An 18,181-nucleotide genomic window follows, 5' to 3' on the forward strand; every position below is an offset into this window, starting at 1 on the left:
GTAGTTCTATTCCTATCATTTTTCAAGTTCCGTCCTTAATTAGCCCGAGCGGCCTACCGCCTGCGTTACTACCACAATCAACTTGCCTCGGAACAGAACAGAATCAGGAAAAAAAAAAGAAAAAAAAAGGTGCTTTCTCATACAGACCAAGACTACCATCTTGGTTCGTCTTCTTACGCCAACAACATTCGTATACGGTCCGCCGCAGAAGCATTTACGAGTCATCGACAGTGCATTGCATGTTCCCGAAGATTACCTTGGAGTATTAATAGTGCTACGGAACAGTATTTGCGATGACGAAGAGGCGAGCACTGTGATGACGACGACGACCATTAGAGGCTAGCGCGGGCTGTTGCCTCTTGGCCCAGTGCGGCGTATTCCCTTGTAAATATACTTGTATATAGCTTTTCGTCTGCGTCTATTACTATATTATATTATTTATATTATTATTATATTATTTCTCTCGTTTGCGCGGGGCAAGCATGCTTCGGAAAATTCGGCCCCTCAACTAATGATTATTACGGTCAGACAACGATGGCTGCGTGCTGATGGCGTCTTCATCGGAGGAAGACGTCCTTTCTGCGCTCGGAAGCGCGTAAACTTAAGCGGGCAAAAAGAAACTTTGTGAATGTTTGCCAGCGACTTCAGCAGTTTTTGTTGTTCACTAGCTGCAACATGATATGCCTACTGAAAGGCATGCTATCCTTAAACTGTTATGCCTCTGATGATCACAGCTGTTCAATAAGAAACTGTGGACCCTGTCAATAAAGTTCATTTCCTAAACTACGGAAAAAAATGAGAAGAAAAACAAAATGACTTTCGGCTTTTGCGTTCTGTTATTGCTGTTCAGAAAAGTTGTTGGCCACGAGCACGGGCGTTTTTCATTTCCTTATATTGTTTTCTTTTACGTGCCGATATGCACCGTGCGAAAAAAGTATTCGAACAGCTGCATTGTGCGCAACGTTTTTAGGCTCCCTATGTAGTGATGATGCGGTTATGTTCATTTGCTACCTGCTATGGTCGCACTATACAGGGTGCTCCAGCTAACTTTAGCCAGAGTTTAAAAATATGCCGATGCACTCTAAGGCGACTCGACCAAATGCACGTTGCTGACTATTGTATAGAATAAGTCACACTATTTCTTTTATTCTGCTTAATTTCATAATTAGTCCAGAATAATTATCCAACTTCCGAAGCAACGAAGTTAGGCGAAAACTTCCAATTAGAAAGTTGTACAGCGCTTTGCAAAACGTCCGATTAAACAGTTGCTAACTTTCTATCTATTAGGTATTAGTGTCTTTCCGCTTATTGCAGATGCCCGAAAAAAATAAATATTAAGTGACATGCCCGCTTGCGCGTCATGATTGCAGCTCTCCCAAACGTTTCTCGTACAAACTAACATCACACCTAGCAGAGTGTGCTGCCGCTTAGAAGGCGACAGGGCAGTGACGCAGGCGCTGGCTGTGCGATTTACGCCACCGATGTGCTTCCCTCGCGGCGGTTCATGATAGCGATAAGCAGGCGCAGCGGCAGCGCACCCGGCTAAATGCTATGTTCGTTTGTACGCAGAGCGTTTGGCAGCGCTGCAATCACGGCGCGCAAGCGGACAGGTCACGTGGTATTTTTTTTTATTTTGCGGGCATTTGCAGTAAGCGGAAAAACACTAATGCCTGTTAAACAGAAAGTTAGAAACTGTCTAATCGGACGTTTTGCAAAGCGCTCGACAACTTTCTAACTGGAATGTTTTGCCTAATTTCATCGCTTCCGAAGTTGGTTCATTAATCTTGACTAACTATACAATTAAGCAAAATACAAGAAATAGTGTGACTCACTCGATACAATAGTAAGCAACACGCGCTTGGTCGCGTCGTCTTAGAGTGCATCGGCATATTTTTAAACTCAGGCTAAAGTTAGGTGGGACACCCTGTACATACTAGGGAGCTAAGCGCCAATGTCCCCAGACACTGTCGCGCAAGGGCAGTTGTTCTATGTGCGCTGAACAACTTTTGTTCCATGATGTGCTGAGATACGCGATCGCTGCATTACCCAGCGATCGCATAGCTTTTTATCGCGGTGGCTTATGCTCGCCAATGCCCCGTTATGGTGTACCGAAACATTTCTTAACTACGTTCGGCTACAAACACCATGGTATCGTTATCAACCCATCTGAAGAACTTATTTTCGTGGTTATACGTAGCGTCAGCAACTTGCAACTTTAGTTCAACGCGGATTCTTCATTAGTAATAACAGAATTGTGCGTAAGAATGAGTCTACAATAATTAGATCTTGGGCTCCCGGTCTCTTTAAGAACCTGCAGTGTAAGTACGCACATTACAAATAACTGCTCTTCTTTTCTACAATCTGGCGTATTTGTTATTCTTGCCTTTTTTCATGCCTCCCAAGAAAAGTCTGCATCATTTCTTAATAAATAAAAGAAAGTCGCAAGGTCACTATAACAGTTCACAGCTTCTCATGTCCGTGCGAAACTGTTCTTGCAGTATACTGTAGAGCTTTGGTGCAAGGACGTCGGATGTTCGTAAGTGATTTTGGTAGTGAAAGCAATTATACGGCTCTCTTCGCTGCTTGGCATGCCCCTTTCTGCGTACCGCCTTAACTGCGTCCATTGCACCTGGTAGTTGGCTTATAAGCAGATTAGCGCAGAAGATGGCGCTGTTGGCGTTTCAACGTGCCCATCTCGTACGCAGAGCCCCCGCTGCTCATCATGGAGCTGGTCTCGCGTGGCAAGCTGCAGTCGTTCCTGCGCGAGCATCGTTCCCAGGGGGCGTACTACAACGAGCCCGAGGACGACGGCTGCCTGGGGCCGCGGGACCTGGCACAGTTTGCACTGCAGGTGGCGCAGGGCATGGACTACATCCACAGGAAAGGGGTACGATCGCAAGCGGAGCCGGCGGTGTATGCACGCGAACGCCACCGCTGAGCCCGCGATAGGGAGTCTTCTATACAACTCTGTTTCCAGCATCTTCAATGTTGCTTATAGGTTGCGAAGAGAGGGGCCAGTTTACGAAGCTTTTCGTTCGTAAGTGCTTTTCGCCATTGGCCGTCCACCTCCGCTTATAATAGGTCCAGCATCACGATTGACGGACATTTTCTATTTCAACAATTCTACCGTATGGAGCTTTTTTTTTTTTAAATACGGGCTAGGGAGAGCAAGACGGCTGAACCGTGATAAATATGCATTGTTACATTCTATAGAAAGTTTATGAACGTTTCGCCATCAATTCTACCTATAGCAGCATTTGAACCCATAAACTACCCATATTTTTTTTTTTAAACTTTTCAGTGAGCCCGTTGCTGTTCCACATAACCTGCAGGAAGAAAATAAAGCAAAGCTATATGGCAAACACGAGTGTCGCGCTTTTCGCAAACACTTTCTCTTACTGATCTTGTGTTTGCGAGAACGACGCCCAAGAGAACGCGCGGTGGCGCACACTGTACCGCGCTTTTATGGCGATCGCATCGGGGACAACTGCATGCAACCGTGTCCATCGGATATCCGGCCGACCAGCCGCGCCGGCCGAACGGCATCCGCTACAAAGAGTCGTCGGGCGTACGTGTCGCCAGCACTCCCGACCATGACCCCACGGGGGCAACACTGACGGCCCATCTTGCGTGTGCCACTTGCGTCAGCTGGGACACCGTCAGCAGTGCCGCGTCGCTTACGCTCCGCTTCCATATCACATAAAAAAAGCTAAAGAAAAAGAAAAGGATGTACAACTCACCCATAGATGCTCCTCTTCGTTCTTACGCCTTGCCAAGACTGCGCCGCGATCACAGCGAATATAGAACGGAGGACTTGAACTAAGGTCCTTCTCTGAGATAGCGCGACGGCGGTTACGCTATCACTATAAAGATACGATATGTACAGAATGAGCAAAAAGCGAAAATTTCCATTGTATCCTAAATGGAGCGTCACTGAATGAACCCGCTTGGGCTTCCTGGTAAAGTTAATGTAAGAGCGCGCCATCAGCCTATGATTCAACGAGACTCGGTCAAAATAAGTGCATATTCAATACGGTACAAGACAACACGATGCGAACAGTTCCCCGTAAACGTTCGGCCACCATCTAAACGATGTAGAAACGGCGCAGCAACGATGAAAAATCCACAACCCCGTTATTCTGCACAAGGATAAGCGTACCAGCCTGCGAAATGAGAAATGGACGGCAAGGAATAATGGACGCTGGAGTGACATCACGATGAGTATTCGATTGAAGCACACGGGTACATATGTAACGGTAGCGAGATCCAATACATATATGTGACGTACCCCTGCCGTCGATAAACCACTCTCAAATTATATTGCCTCCCGGCGGCGTAACCAGGCATCGCATGATCTGCAATTCACAATAGGAAATGATCGCAGCAGAGCTTGCCTATTGGCTAAACCAGTGGAACGCGTGAAATGGTGCAGGCGGGCACATACTGCGGTCATTTTCTCGTCGCCTGGCCATCGAGAGAGAGACATAAAGAATTTTATTATAATGCAGCCCATAGTACGGAGCTCCCGCTTTGAGACTGTCATTGCCTACCAGGTCCCGACCAGCACGTTACGGACGTGCGGAACAAGGGCCTTTATGATAATGTAGGTGTGGGTTCAGAGACGGAGCCAGTGATTCAGAGAGGCTGGATGTATAGGTTTAAGTGTGCTCGTACGGGAGTCTCGAGTTATGGGGCATGCATACACACCCTATGGGACTGCAGTTCCATAGGATGTGTATGAAAGACAGGAAGTCCCCACGATGAGGGAAAGTTGGGGGATCTGGTGGCCTGGTAAAGTGGTAGATTGTGAGCGCAATTACCAGGGAGTGGGTCCGCGCGAGCTCGATTATGGGCAGTCGGCAGGCTGGCTTGGGCGAGCGCTCCGTTTTGAATGGCAGGCATACGCTCGGCGGTAGTTTCTGGCGTTTGTTGTCGCGCTCGTGCGGTCTATTTAGTATGACGTGGCGTCTTCTACGTGGAAAACGGTTCTGTGAGACGTACTGAAGTGGTTTAAGTCGGCATGGCCGGACTTTCTGCTGGCGTTGAGGCGGACGGAGCACGCAGCGCGACGTGTGCCGCGCATGTTTGAGCCTACAATCAGCCTCGGAGATCAACTGTGTATTTCTGGAAATTCATTCACTAATGTGACCTTATTGCAGTTTATCCTCTAGTTCTAAGCTGCGGTTTACGAGCAATGGAACGTACGCGACGATCGTAGCAGCGTGGGTATCGTTCTGCCACGATAGGAGCTGTGCTGTTATACTTTGACAAGCGTTCAAACTGTTCGCTGCAGATTACATTGCGTGACTACTTGGTTCGGTAGACGAGGTTTACGCCCATGAATGAAATAGTTTTGGTTAGTAATAACAGCACACCTTACAGCGTGAACTATACTTGTCCAGCAAAGTGACCGTTTACGAACTGCGCGAACATGCTAAGCAGGATTACAGATATCTTTGTTCTATATAGCGTATGGTCCAAGCATGCGGCATCAACGTTTATAGATCTATAAACGTTGCGCGGCGTGACTATGCGAGGTCGTACTGCGGCGTTAGCCAGTTCTATTTCTTTTCCGAGAAAGAGTATGATAACCGATTTTTTTTTCTTCGGTTGTGTTCGTTCCGTTCTCTACGACGCACTCACACGTATAATGGAAATTTTGTGCTGAAAATAGCCATCGAACTCTTTTTATGCGATCCATCTAGGATATTATGGCTTTACAGGGCGAAAAGGCAATATTGAAGCACATAGCTTATTCATATGCATCATGCTGGTCCACTAACCACAGTGATCGCTGTGTTGAGCAGCGCCATAGGCTGCATGCAGGAGGCTAGCGTAGACATATAGTGATTTCAAGCCTATCATCATCATCATCGTCATCATCAGCCTGGTTACGCCCATTGCAGGGCAAAGGCCTCTCCCATACTTCTCCAACTATCCCGGTCATGTACTAATTGTGGCCATGGCGTCCCTGCAAACTTCTTAATCTCATCCGCCCACCTAACTTTCTGCAGCCTCCTGCTACGCTTTCCTTCCTTTGGAATCCAGTCCGTAACCCTTAAAGACCATCGGTTATCTTCCCTCCTCATTACATGTCCTGCCCATGCCCATTTCTTTTTCTTGATTTCAACTAAGATGTCATTAACTCGCGTTTGTTCCCTCACCCAATCTGCTCTTTTCTTATCCCTTAACGTTAAGAAAAGAGCAGATTGGGAGCAGATTTCAAGCCTATACTAGTCTTGAAATGCGTGAGAACGACACCGGTGTATCACAAATATTTGATAGCTTCTGCCGCTTAGATGTTTCGTGGTTGCCTTAGGTTGGCCGTACACGAGCATGCGCTCTTATGTTTTAGTCATACGCCAAGCGATCGGATAATGAGCAGATTTACCATTTCATGCTGGTAATACAGAGACGCTGGTTCTCTTCGTTGAATTAAAACCAATATACACCAAATAGTTCACAACACATACACACACCGCGGCTGATAATGCAAGTCGCATGTTTGCTCCCCCAATAGATATTTCCGCGTACTGTAGTTACCGATGCACCGAAAGGCTTCTCTGACGACCTTATATGAACGGACATTGCGTAAATTTCACAAAGTACGACCTAAACATCTCGAAATCATTCCGCAGCACGCGACAGCAATACTTCAAGCAGTGCTGCGCCGGATCGCACAAGCCAAAGAGGAGGAAAGGCTCGCCGCGCGCCCTTTCCTCCTCGCCCGATGAAAAGGTCTATAGTGTTCGCCTAGTTCCGGCGAGTTATACTCAAGCATGCTATGTCTTCGTTTGGCATGTTCCTTAAGTGCGATCCTTGTGTCTTGAATCTGGCCATAAGCATGGATGTCCAGGATAATCGAATTCGTCAGAGACGGTGCGCTGTCGCGATCCCCGGTATGCCTTCATGGCCAGGTATCCATTGGTTGAGGAGTCGCAGTTGTGGGTTCTGCTCAACGTGTTGGCGGAGTATGTAATGCGCATGAGGAGGTCGGTGTCCTCGTTCGAAGACTCGACAGGCGTCCTGGATGTCCGTTCGTGTAAGGATGTTGTCAGGTTGGTGCGAGCGGATTGTAATGGCTTCATTGATAGCCGTGATTTCTGCCTCTGTAGTAAAGGGTACATCATGCAGATGCACGTTTGCGTTATGCCAGGTTTCGGATACTACAGCTGTAAGGCTTACGTCTTCTTTATGTACGGCGTCCGTGTAGTATATACCGGTATCGGGGTATCGACTCTTGAGCTTGTGGTCGTCGAGTGCATTGTCAGAATGGGCAGAATACACGTCGTGACGCCAAATAACGCAACAGCCAGAAGGCCGGAACACAACGAGGCGTTCAGCACGGTATTGCACCACGCGATAATGCGAATTACGGATCAAGCATGTGGCACTGCGTCTTTGCGCGATCGTGGGCCTGCGCTAGCGCTGACTGACTATACGTATGTTAAGGACTTTCGAACCTGGATTCCGCAACTCGCAGATTATTCACCGTGACCTGGCCGCTCGGAACGTGCTGGTGGACGAGCACAGCCAATGCAAGGTGGCCGACTTCGGCCTATCTCGCAGTGTTCGAGATTCCGAGACGGACGTCTATCAGCAGAAGTCCAAGGTACCACACGCAACCGGGCGCATCAGGAATCTTCCTGTTCACTCATTACATACCAAACACAATGTAGTATCTACCGCACCTTTAGAGGGCAGAAGTTAAATAATAAAATAAAAAACGATAATTACTGACGTTCTCTGTAATGCAGCCAACGCACGGGGCCTATCACGCCGCACGCGACTTCATTCAGTGAGCATTTGCTTGTTTATAGTGTGTAGAAAAAGTTATATATTGTTGAGTCGCTCACAGTTATGTAATTGTGATAATGAGTTACATAATAGTTATGACGTTTAAGACTGCCAGCGAGCGCTTTCTTTTTTCTCTTGTGATCAACGCCACAGCTGAATTGCGATAAGGTTGTAATGTTACGTGTTTTCGTTGCTGGAGCGCCTCACTAATTGCTTAATGGGAAAAAAATAAAAAAATTATGCTGCAACAACTGCATCTGCGCTGTAATTGCACAGCGTTTACAGTGTTCAAGAAAGAAACAAATCATTGCTCTCAAAATTTATGACCAAGATACCTTTCTAAGGAATCCTTATATCATTCAGACGTCCGCACACATCTGCAAAAAGTTTCTGGCCTATAGTGGCTGACTGTTTGAAACCCAATGAAGTGCAATCAATATACTGCTCAACAATGAGTCATGTTATTTGGTGTAGATAAAATTTTAAATGGACTTTGATTTTTCTGCAGCCGTTGTCATAAAGAATCTTTCACTCTTTCTAACAATTACGACCTCTCTTACTAACGTTAATAATGCAATTTAGCTCTTTAAACTTCTCAGCGTAGTCCTCACTTTAATCATCCACCCCACCTGATGGCATTAGCAGATGACAGCCCAGATGGTAGCAGGCTCTCTAGAATCAAGAACGGAGTTCGTAAAAGAAAAGGGGGGGGGGGGGTGAAGAAATGTTCCAAATTGCTGCTGTTTTCTTGTCATAAAAGTTTAAGCTCAGCTCTCAAGTGTCCGCACCGGAGCATGTTCTGCCTTTTTGTTATTACGAAGTCATATATATATATATATATATATATATATATATATATATATATATATATATATATATATATATATATATATATATATATATATATATATATATATATATATATATGACTTCGTAATGAAGAAAGGCAGTACATGCTCCGGTGCTGACACTTGAGAGTTGAGAGCTGAGCTGCCTCAAGCTGCCTATATATATAGTGGATGCATTGTATGCGGATAAACCGAAAACAAAATCCGCATTTTCTGTCCGCCTGCCAAGTGATATTTGACATCAGCCACTGGGTTTCAAGCAAGTCTCGGTCTGCGTTTTTATACTATATGTACGGTGTTGTCGCGTGTTCACACATATGCGCACTGAAGCGTCGCTGCAGCCAACTAATTGGCGTTTTCTCTTTCTCGTCTCCCCTTCGCGTCTCGAAAAGGGCGCGCTACCTGTGCGGTGGATGGCTCCGGAGTGCCTGTACCTGCAGGTGTTCACAGCAAAGTCCGACGTGTGGGCCTTCGGAATCCTGCTGTGGGAGATCGTGACGCTAGGTATGCAAACGGCTGTGCGTGTTACATCGGCTACTGCTATACACACCCATGCTGCACATGCACGGTACTGGCTTTTGCAGCAGCACACTGCCGCAGAGCGCAGGCTCGCACTGAGAACGTGCCTTCCTCTTACGCGCTGCGCGCATGGAAACCGATGCACGTTTCAACCGTGATCATGATTCGAATGTTTCCCGGCATGGTCATCCGTTTAAGCTATAGATTCACACGACGGGCTGAGTCGCTGATTTACTCCGAAGACGAGCATGACGTCGCCCTATGCGAACGAATCACGCTGCACACAATGACGCCGAGGGCTGCAGTAACTGCTCGCGGCATGGTTTGTTACAGCTCAGCTACAGCACGTTATTCTGCGGAATGAATTCGCTATTTGACCTGTACTGCGAATCCAGCTATAACAGCTCGTTCAGAGTCAAAGAAGCCGCTGCAGGAAACGGCGAAAACCGAAAGCAAGCGCCGTTATGAAAATGGCGGCACGGCTGCCATTGTTCGACACGCTTTATTTGCTTCGTCGTGACGTGAACAGCTGGCGTATTTATATATAGGTAGACTGCATATATCATAATCATGATCACCCACAACCTGGAGTAGCATGTCAGGCGAGCAGCCAGGCTAACACCTCTAGCACATCATTAAAACTTGTATCTCACACTCTCTCTCCTTAACCAAAGTAAAATTCTTTTCTTACGCGAGGCGCAAGTGCCACATATTCTAAACCACATGTTAACTGTATCATCGATGTTCGCTGCATAAATCATGAACTCATTTCTTGAAACTGGCGCTAAGGGCGGGATTTCTGCTAAATGAATATATATATATATATATATATATATATATATATATATATATATATATATATATATATATATATTACAAAAGGTAGTAAACTACACTTCGCTTATCACAGCGTCACACTGCGAGTTGTCGTGCAAGTAATTTCCTGCTCTTCGAGTAATCCAGCTACCCTCCGCAGGTTATTTTTACATTAAGAATATCACCTCGTATATCTGTCCGTGAGCGTCTATCATGAGTGCAGCAATAAACCCGCTGCGCTCCCTGACGATACATGTGCGCACCGTGGCATGCGCAGTTATACCATGCTCGAGGGTCCACGTGACACCGATACAGGTGTCCAATCAGCGCCACCCGACCACGCGCAGATGACCTTAACTGCAGCAGCCTCCACTCTAACTAGAGTGGAGAAGTTAGAACAACAGGACGATGTTAGACATCACGTGCTTCAGCTCATCTCAGTGGCAGAGGCTGCGCGGTCCGTTATTGGGATATGCCTGGCCGGTCCTAATGCCAAATGAAAGTGAGCCCACGTGACCCGATAACGTTTATACGTAATTCTTTTTCTTTTACTTTGAACATTTTTAAAAACAAAACCTGCAAAATTTATTCGAACAACGTCACCAGAGATGAATTATCTGCCCAGGCGGACATCATTTGCAAGATAAAACAAAGCCATTCATTCACTAGTTAACTAATTTTAATAATTACTTCGTTAGTTGCAAACTTTTCGGCACATGTTTATATCGCATAGTTGAAGGGAATCGTTGTAACAGACTACTTCCGCGTTTCAACACTTCAAGATAGCCGTGTAGACCGATATGTCTAGCGTCGTCAAAATGTGGACTCAATTCACCTGATTACGCAGGCAGCACCGCGAAGCGCGGCCCAATCTAACTTCGCCATAGCGCGCGATAAAGTGGTCTGTCTCGCCGCCCCTGCCGCTGAAGCGAGCCTGCGACCAACTGCGAGTTGCGGAAGCCGCCAGTCGGAATCACCTCGTGGGAACAGGGAAGTGCGACTGCAGCTTGATTTGACGCCACACTTTTATGCCACAGAAATGTTGGACGGCGAGCCGCGCTTCACGGTGCAGCGTGCAAAATCGTGTAAATTAAACGAATAATTTGAAGCTGGTTACCTTGGGCTAGATGGCCATTCGAAATGTGGAAACCTGTAACTACAATTCTATGACGATTCCCTTCCCTTAAATCCGATTCCCTTCAATCCAATATAAACGTGAGCCGTAAGCTTTGTACCGAATAACCGAATTAATGTAGTTAGTTTAATTAGTAAAGGGATTACTTTGGTTTTTCTTGCAAATGATGCCCTCCCGGGCATATATTATATGTAGGGACTTAATTCGAGTAAAGTTTGTAGGCCTTTTAAGAAAGTGTTCGACGTAAAAAAAACACTATATAGCTGGTTATATGCGGGTAGGGTTTGACATGATGTATGTATGTATGCATGTATGTATGTACGTATGCATGTATGTATGTATGTATGTATGTATGTATGTATGTATGTATGTATGTATGTATGTATGTATGTATGTATGTATGTATGCATGCATGCATGCATGCATGTATGTATGTATGTATGTATGTATGTATGTATGTATGTATGTATGTATGCATGTATGTATGTATGTATGAGGAAAAAGGAAATAAGGCAACTCGAAAATTTAGGTAAGTAACTCGTTTACAGTATAGGCCTCTTGCATAGCCCGTCATCCTTCGCTAGTTACACTTGAAACTCGATTTAATGAAGTGATGACCGTGCTCGAATTATTTCGTTAAATCGGGAAGTTCGGAAAATAGAGTAACTGATTTTACGGTCTTTCGAAATCTAAAACTGTAACGTCTGTGCGTGTAGAAAGTCCGCGAAGGCGGCCTAACTACCGCCGCGAGGGCGGCGGTAGTTGGGTTTTGGTACGTAAGAACGCCAGTGGTACGTATCTGGTACGTTAACGCCAGTGACTGCTGAGTCCGTTGTTCCGTGCGTGGGTGCGGCGTGCAGCCTCGTCAAAATAAAACTATGGCAGTGACTAGGGTGCCTTGATGCCTTAACGCGATAGCATTAGAGCGCACGCTCGAAGCAAAAACCCGTCTGCGTCAAAATTAGAGAGAAATCACAGCTTTCTTTTTAATCATTTATTTCTCGAAAAGCTTCGTTAAATCTGGTTTAATTCAAGCTAGTTTCTTTAATTCGGGTTGATGACGACATTGAACCTTACGGGTACTTGGTGGGGAATGGAAATTTCTTTGGTAGAACGGGAACTTCGTAAAATCGGGTTTCGTTAGATCGAGATTTAACTGTATGTGCATGTTCGAGTGGCGAAGGGCTCCTTTCACCAGGAAACCTTGGTAATACCTCGGTCGTACCAGGGCCGCTAATATTGTAGAGAAAGAAAATCTAGTTATTCTGCCGTTGCAGCATTTGAAAAAAAAGAAAGAAAACATTTTACGGAAGTGAAAATAGTACTAAATAATGTGGGCTTAACTACACACGCACACGAAGTATCAATCTTTTCCTAACGAAGTGCTCCCCGCGTGCACATCCAGCTCAGTCTTATGCTTCAGGTCAACTGCGCCTGTTTATAGTCAAACATTCCAACAATATTTGGGACAAAATTATATCCCGCTTCTGTGGTTTGAATTTCCTGATCGTCAGGAAAAAGCGGGCGCCCCCCCCCCCCTTTTTTTTTTCTTTTTCTTCCGAAGACTGATATTAAGCCCCGGTGGGCCGCCTTTCGCTGCTTGTTCCCCAGGTTCCACGCCGTACCCGGGCCTGAGCGCTCAGGAGGTGATCCACGCAGTGCGCGACGGCCGCGTGATGGTGCAGCCGGTGCACTGCCGCTGGGAGCTGTACCGGCTCATGCGCGCCTGCTGGCACCCGGACCCCAAGGAGCGGCCGCCCTTCTCGAGGCTCGCCTCTGACCTTGACCAACTCATAAAGCTGAACGCCGGATACATCGACCTGGACAACTTCCCCGAACACGCCTACTACAACCTCGAATATGGCGTGGACGAGAAGCTGTAGACGCCTCCGTTCGACGCCTAACGATGCTGTGTGCTGCGGCTACAGGCGGCCTGCAGCTAAAGTTGCCCGACATCAAACGTTTTTTCCTTCTTTTCCCCCCGTTACTATCTGTGTGCAACGGCACACGAATGAAGCACGGACACCTTCTGTTATGTTACCACCAAGAGAGTGGCTGGCAGGCGAGGCAGCTGCCGTACTGGCGAGTGAGAGCTTCGAAAACTGTCCAGGTTGCCTGATGGACCGCCAGTGCATGTGTAGACGTCACATCGGAAGTTCTCGAAAGTTTTTTTTTTTTTCCCTTCAGAACGTTTGGCTTATGCCAAGTTTGTTTGGCGACAGTCATCGAATTATCTGATCATGCAGTTCGGTGTAGCATTTGCGTGGCTACTATAGCTTGTATTTGATTCCGAAGCGCGAGCTTTGCTGTACTGCTTGGTCGACGTGCGCGAAGACCCGAATCTGCCGCCGGTTTCATTTATGTATTTTGAAGAGATACCTCACGGCTCTAATCACTAAGAAGAGCTGTGGCAGTTCGCTGGTTACTGTACGGCGCGCTGCATTGTAAAAGGTGCATAATAAGGGAAACGGCACGGTGTCCGCTGAGAGAACGCTGTAAAGCCCCCACAAAAAAATACATGGTACGGAGAAAAAAAAAGGCAGACTGCATATATCTTTCAAGAGGACCTTATTCGTCGCTAGAAATTTGCGTTCAACTTGGCCTTGTGTGTATAGCTTCATCAAACACTTTTATTCGAGCCTGTGGTGAACAGCCGTGAAACAGCGTAGTGATGCTTTAATCATCCCCACAGTATCGTGAGACACTCCGCTCAGGTTGAAATTTCCTGTGCCATAATTGCTTCCACACCAGCCAATATAGCTAAACTAAAAAGAAAATTTCGTAGGTATGCTATCGGACGTGCTGAATACAAGCTTTTCAACTGAAAAGCGCAATGCGTGCTTAATAAATAATAAGCCAGCTGCATCGCCGATGAGAATCATGACCTACACACAACTCGCAAGTCCAAACTATGGATCTAAAGGTTAGCTTGCAAATGAAAAAATACGTAGCAGCTACATTAGTTCAACTGCATCATTTGGTTAGCGGACTGATGATACGGAAGACCATATGTGGCGCATATTTGGCAATATGTGTACTTGTTAAAAGAACGTCACATAATTGGGTTGACCTAATAAATAGCGGCCACTTTGTACATTGTAACTTCAACATAGTCAGTTATCTGGATCAATAAAAATGGTAATTGCTGAGTTCTCGCTAATTAATTCGCTGTTGTGAAATTTGCGCCAGCTGTTTTTGTGAGCTTGTTCCAATAACACTTCTATTTACGTAGCTTCTATATTATTTTCATATATGACACGGATATAAACTTATATATGAAGGCCTTATGTGTGGATATATGCATACGATGCGCAGGGTCACTAAACGGCAAAGAAAAAGAATGAAAATTAGACCGCAATTGGTACAAGACGGCACGCGGTCCCTGACATGCATATCAGAATGCGCGAGATCTGTCCTAAATGTCAAGTAACGGGTTACGTTTCAAGAACTAAACGAAAATAGTTTATTCCTTGCACTCGAAGGCGAAATTTAAGTTTCATATGGTGTGTCGTTAAGCGTGCCTTTGTCTTTTTTGTTGAACATGTGTGTGTGTGTGTGTGATTCGGCATCACTCGACAAGAACTTATCCATGTGTTTTCTCTGTGCGAAGAACTCAGCGGGAAATCGATTCTGTGGAAGTGTTCGACGCGTTTCCGGACTTCCCATTCGAAGGTCACAATGTGTTCGTGCCAAGTCGAGTGCGTTGACTGGGACTGCGCGCCCTTTGGTGTGAACCCCGCGAGTCAAGTGAACGCTAATGAGTGCGGTGTGTCGTGTGCGCGACTCCTTATATGTCGCCCATGAGCAGCGAGACATCGTGACAAGTTTGTTAAGCACCGGCACTTCGTCGAACTCAGCTGGAGACGAAGTTTGTGACAGGCCATCTGGGAGCAAGCTGTAAGCACAAGCTCGGAAACCCTTACAACGGACGTGTGGCGCAGTTTCAAATATTACGCCGTGCTAACAACATTGCGTGCACAACATTCGAAGGCGCCTTCGTTATTTACGCATAGGCACTCTCTTTATATTTACGTACATTCAGTGCCAGTCTAGTTCTCTCTGTGCATTGCACCTTTCCACACGGGCACCGATTACTGCACTTTTGTCATTCAGCGTGTTGGAAGGTTTCTTAGATATTTGTGTGTATGTATGTGTCTTATTGTTTTCCTAATTAATCTTACGTGTGTATTGTGATTAGACTTTCGAAGTTTCGTTGACCACTAGATAAAACTGTACGGTGAAGAAAGAAAGAATAGGGAAAAGAAAAGAATGCAGCATATTATTATTCTTGTGCATGTGAGCACGCCATGCAATGATGGCACATGCTTCTGTTCGATCTCATATATATTGCTGGTCTAGAAACATAAATAGCCGGAGCTAGGTAGGTACCCTTATTATTCCTCCAAGTCCTTGTGCGAACGCTCTCTTTCTCCATTCGCATAACGATGAACCATTCAGCGCAATACGAGGCCTCAGTGACCCCGTTATTCATCTGGGTTGCCTTAAATGCATAGTCAGGGAAAGCCTTTGAGCAGTTCCGGGTCACTTTCAGGACTACGCATATTTTTTTAACGCTGGCTATACAATAAAAAGCAAAGAAACAAAAATTATGTAGTGCGCTGTCTCAGTCCATAAAAGTTAGTCTCATTACAAGAGTGGGCAGCGTGACCAGCTTTGGCGAATTGTTTTGCATCTGCCACTTGACGGGTGCAGCACTTCAGACGGCGACATGAGCGCGACTTTTTCGGGCCGCGATATCACAGCACACACGACAAGATGAGTGAACTTCAGTGTATGTGTAAGAGCAAGGTAGTATGCTGAGCCAGCACTTCCTGAAAAACATACTGAGGCTTGCGCGCTTTCAGCCATGACGTCACGCGGGAAGGCCGGCAGCCCGTGCATTTTTTTTTTTTTTTTTACTAGGGAATGCGAGCGACGCTTAGCGTGATTGTTATTCGAAAGCTTGGTGTTCAGTGGGAGCGTCAACCTTCCTGAATGTTCTCACAGTAAGAGCGTGCAAGCCTTCTCTTACCTTCTATAGAGCAATGTGAGTAGGTGTCATGCACTGCTTGCTTAGTTTTTACATGGGGCACATGTTGGTGGTTTTAGCTTCAAAAGAGACTCGAAACGAAAACGTCAGGATAGAGTTGTAGATTACACTCTTGAAATAACCATTGAGTGGCTTCTCCTGAGAGGGTAGCCTTGACACGCCAGAAAATGACGTAAGATCACACGGAATATGGCCACCCTGTCTGTGAAATTTTCTCGCCTGCTGAGTTACGTCGGATGTTGTGAGAACATCTGACCCGGAAGGCTTAATCGACTGCCAATAAAGAACGATTGCGTAGTATTCAAAAGAAACAAAAGTTTACTATGAAAGCATTCGTTGATGTTTTTTTTGTGCGCAAAAAAGGCCCAGATTCGTAGTATGAAGACTTAATTCCGAATGCAAATCTGTTACATAACATCGTCTCGGCGGTATGGCCGCAAAGTTCAGAAGTATGTTTGGCATTCAGTTTCTGTGCTTTCGTATTCTTCTTCGTTTTTGTTTTGTTTGTTTTTCATCGGACAAATGCAGACAGTGTTACCAGCGTAGTAATACATATAAATGTGCACCCTGGTATAGTATATTGTTTTTGTGTCCATTGAGGCGCCATGTCATTGAAATGAAACTCGTACAGATTTTTCATGATCTTAGTTCAAATTCGGCTCTTTTTATGCTGTAGGTATCCCCAGCTTATAGTACCCTCTGTGCAAAATATTTAGACGCCGCTCCCCAAGTGAGTAACGCTTTCTTTAAGTATACTGCAAGTCTTTGTGTAGATTGAATTGCGCTGCAAAGACATGCAAAGAAACAAACAAACAAACAAATGAACAAAAACATCTCTATTTGTATACTATACGAGTGCACGGCGGCCGCATTTCGATGGGGGCGAAATGCGAAAACACCTGTGTACTTAGATTTAGGTGAATGTTAAAGAACCTGAGGTGGTCCAAATTTCCGGAGTCCCCCACTACGGCGTGCCTCCTAATTAGATCATGATTTTGGCACGTAAAACCCTATAATTTAATTAATCTAATTTAATTAATTACTATACGAGAGTCTGAAGCTATGCACAAGGCTGACTACACAACAATGAGAGGCACCGGCAGAACGTGGGCGAAGTAAGATTTAAATTTCTGTCACAGGGGTTACATGCTTGGTCATTCACAAGCCGGCCTTGTGTTGAAACTCTGAAACAGACGAATATTTGATAGTGATTTATAAACTATGCTTTTTAAACGCATTCTTTGTATTTACGTTTCGTTCTGTGCACGCCCATTTATAGTTCCCAATTACTGAGACCCACCAGTGTGTTTTTGATGTCACTTAAATGTGGTCTTCAGTTTCGCTGAAAGACTGTGTATATAGACAAAAACATAAGTGAATAAAAGGCATTCGTTGATGCATTCGGCCATCTGTTTATAGCATTAGCTGGCCCCCTTAAGACAGTTCCATGTGACAAGCACCCAGTTTCGCAAACAACTTGTGCTGATCTTGGTGAAAGCCTGCACTTTTGTAAATGTAAAACACGTGCGTTCCTGCATGGTGAAAAACTGGCTCTCGTCTTATCGCCACGGGTCTTATGGATCATCGCTATCACGCTACAACCTGCATGGTCTCGTGCAGTTGGCGTACTAAGCCATTTGGTACACGGCCTGTTTCACGTGCTGCGAATCTGCGATGCGAAACACTCCGACGAGTGGCTCTCAGAAGTAGCTCTAAAGTGGTGCTATGGGACACGGCTGACCCGTCGATATTTTCTACTCTATTTTATCCTTTATCGCCCCCCATCTTGTCACCAAAGATTGCCAGGTGATGGAGCGCCTGTTGCCACGAAAGGTTTGTTTCACATGCTCCGACCTTAAGTGTCCGCGCCGACGCACCGACAGACACTCAGCGAGCGCGCGCTCCCGCTGACACGTCAACCCGCACGTCACACCCTGGTGAGTGCATGCGGGTGTGTATGTGTGTGCGCGGGTGGGTGTTTAACGCTTGATAGTGGGGTCGGGGCGGGTCGTCTAC

At 45.9% G+C, this 18,181-nt stretch overlaps 1 protein-coding gene across 2 annotated transcripts in view; it reads left to right on the forward strand.

Annotated features, from left to right (window-relative positions):
- Nucleotides 1-17,565, forward strand: part of LOC126547245 (tyrosine kinase receptor Cad96Ca-like) — a 68,656-nt gene extending 51,091 nt beyond the window's left edge. For both annotated transcript variants that reach the window (XM_050195195.3, XM_050195196.3), the window contains exons 7-10: nt 2,706-2,887; nt 7,484-7,612; nt 9,038-9,149; nt 12,727-17,565. In XM_050195195.3, the coding sequence (XP_050051152.2) occupies nt 2,706-2,887; nt 7,484-7,612; nt 9,038-9,149; nt 12,727-12,998 (695 nt within the window). In that variant the 3' untranslated portion in view covers nt 12,999-17,565. The remainder of the gene's footprint in view (nt 1-2,705; nt 2,888-7,483; nt 7,613-9,037; nt 9,150-12,726) is intronic.
- The last annotated feature ends 616 nt before the right edge of the window (nt 17,566-18,181 follow it).

The sequence above is a fragment of the Dermacentor andersoni genome, chromosome 1 (genome assembly GCF_023375885.2).
Source record: "Dermacentor andersoni chromosome 1, qqDerAnde1_hic_scaffold, whole genome shotgun sequence".
Lineage (NCBI taxonomy): Eukaryota > Metazoa > Arthropoda > Arachnida > Ixodida > Ixodidae > Dermacentor > Dermacentor andersoni.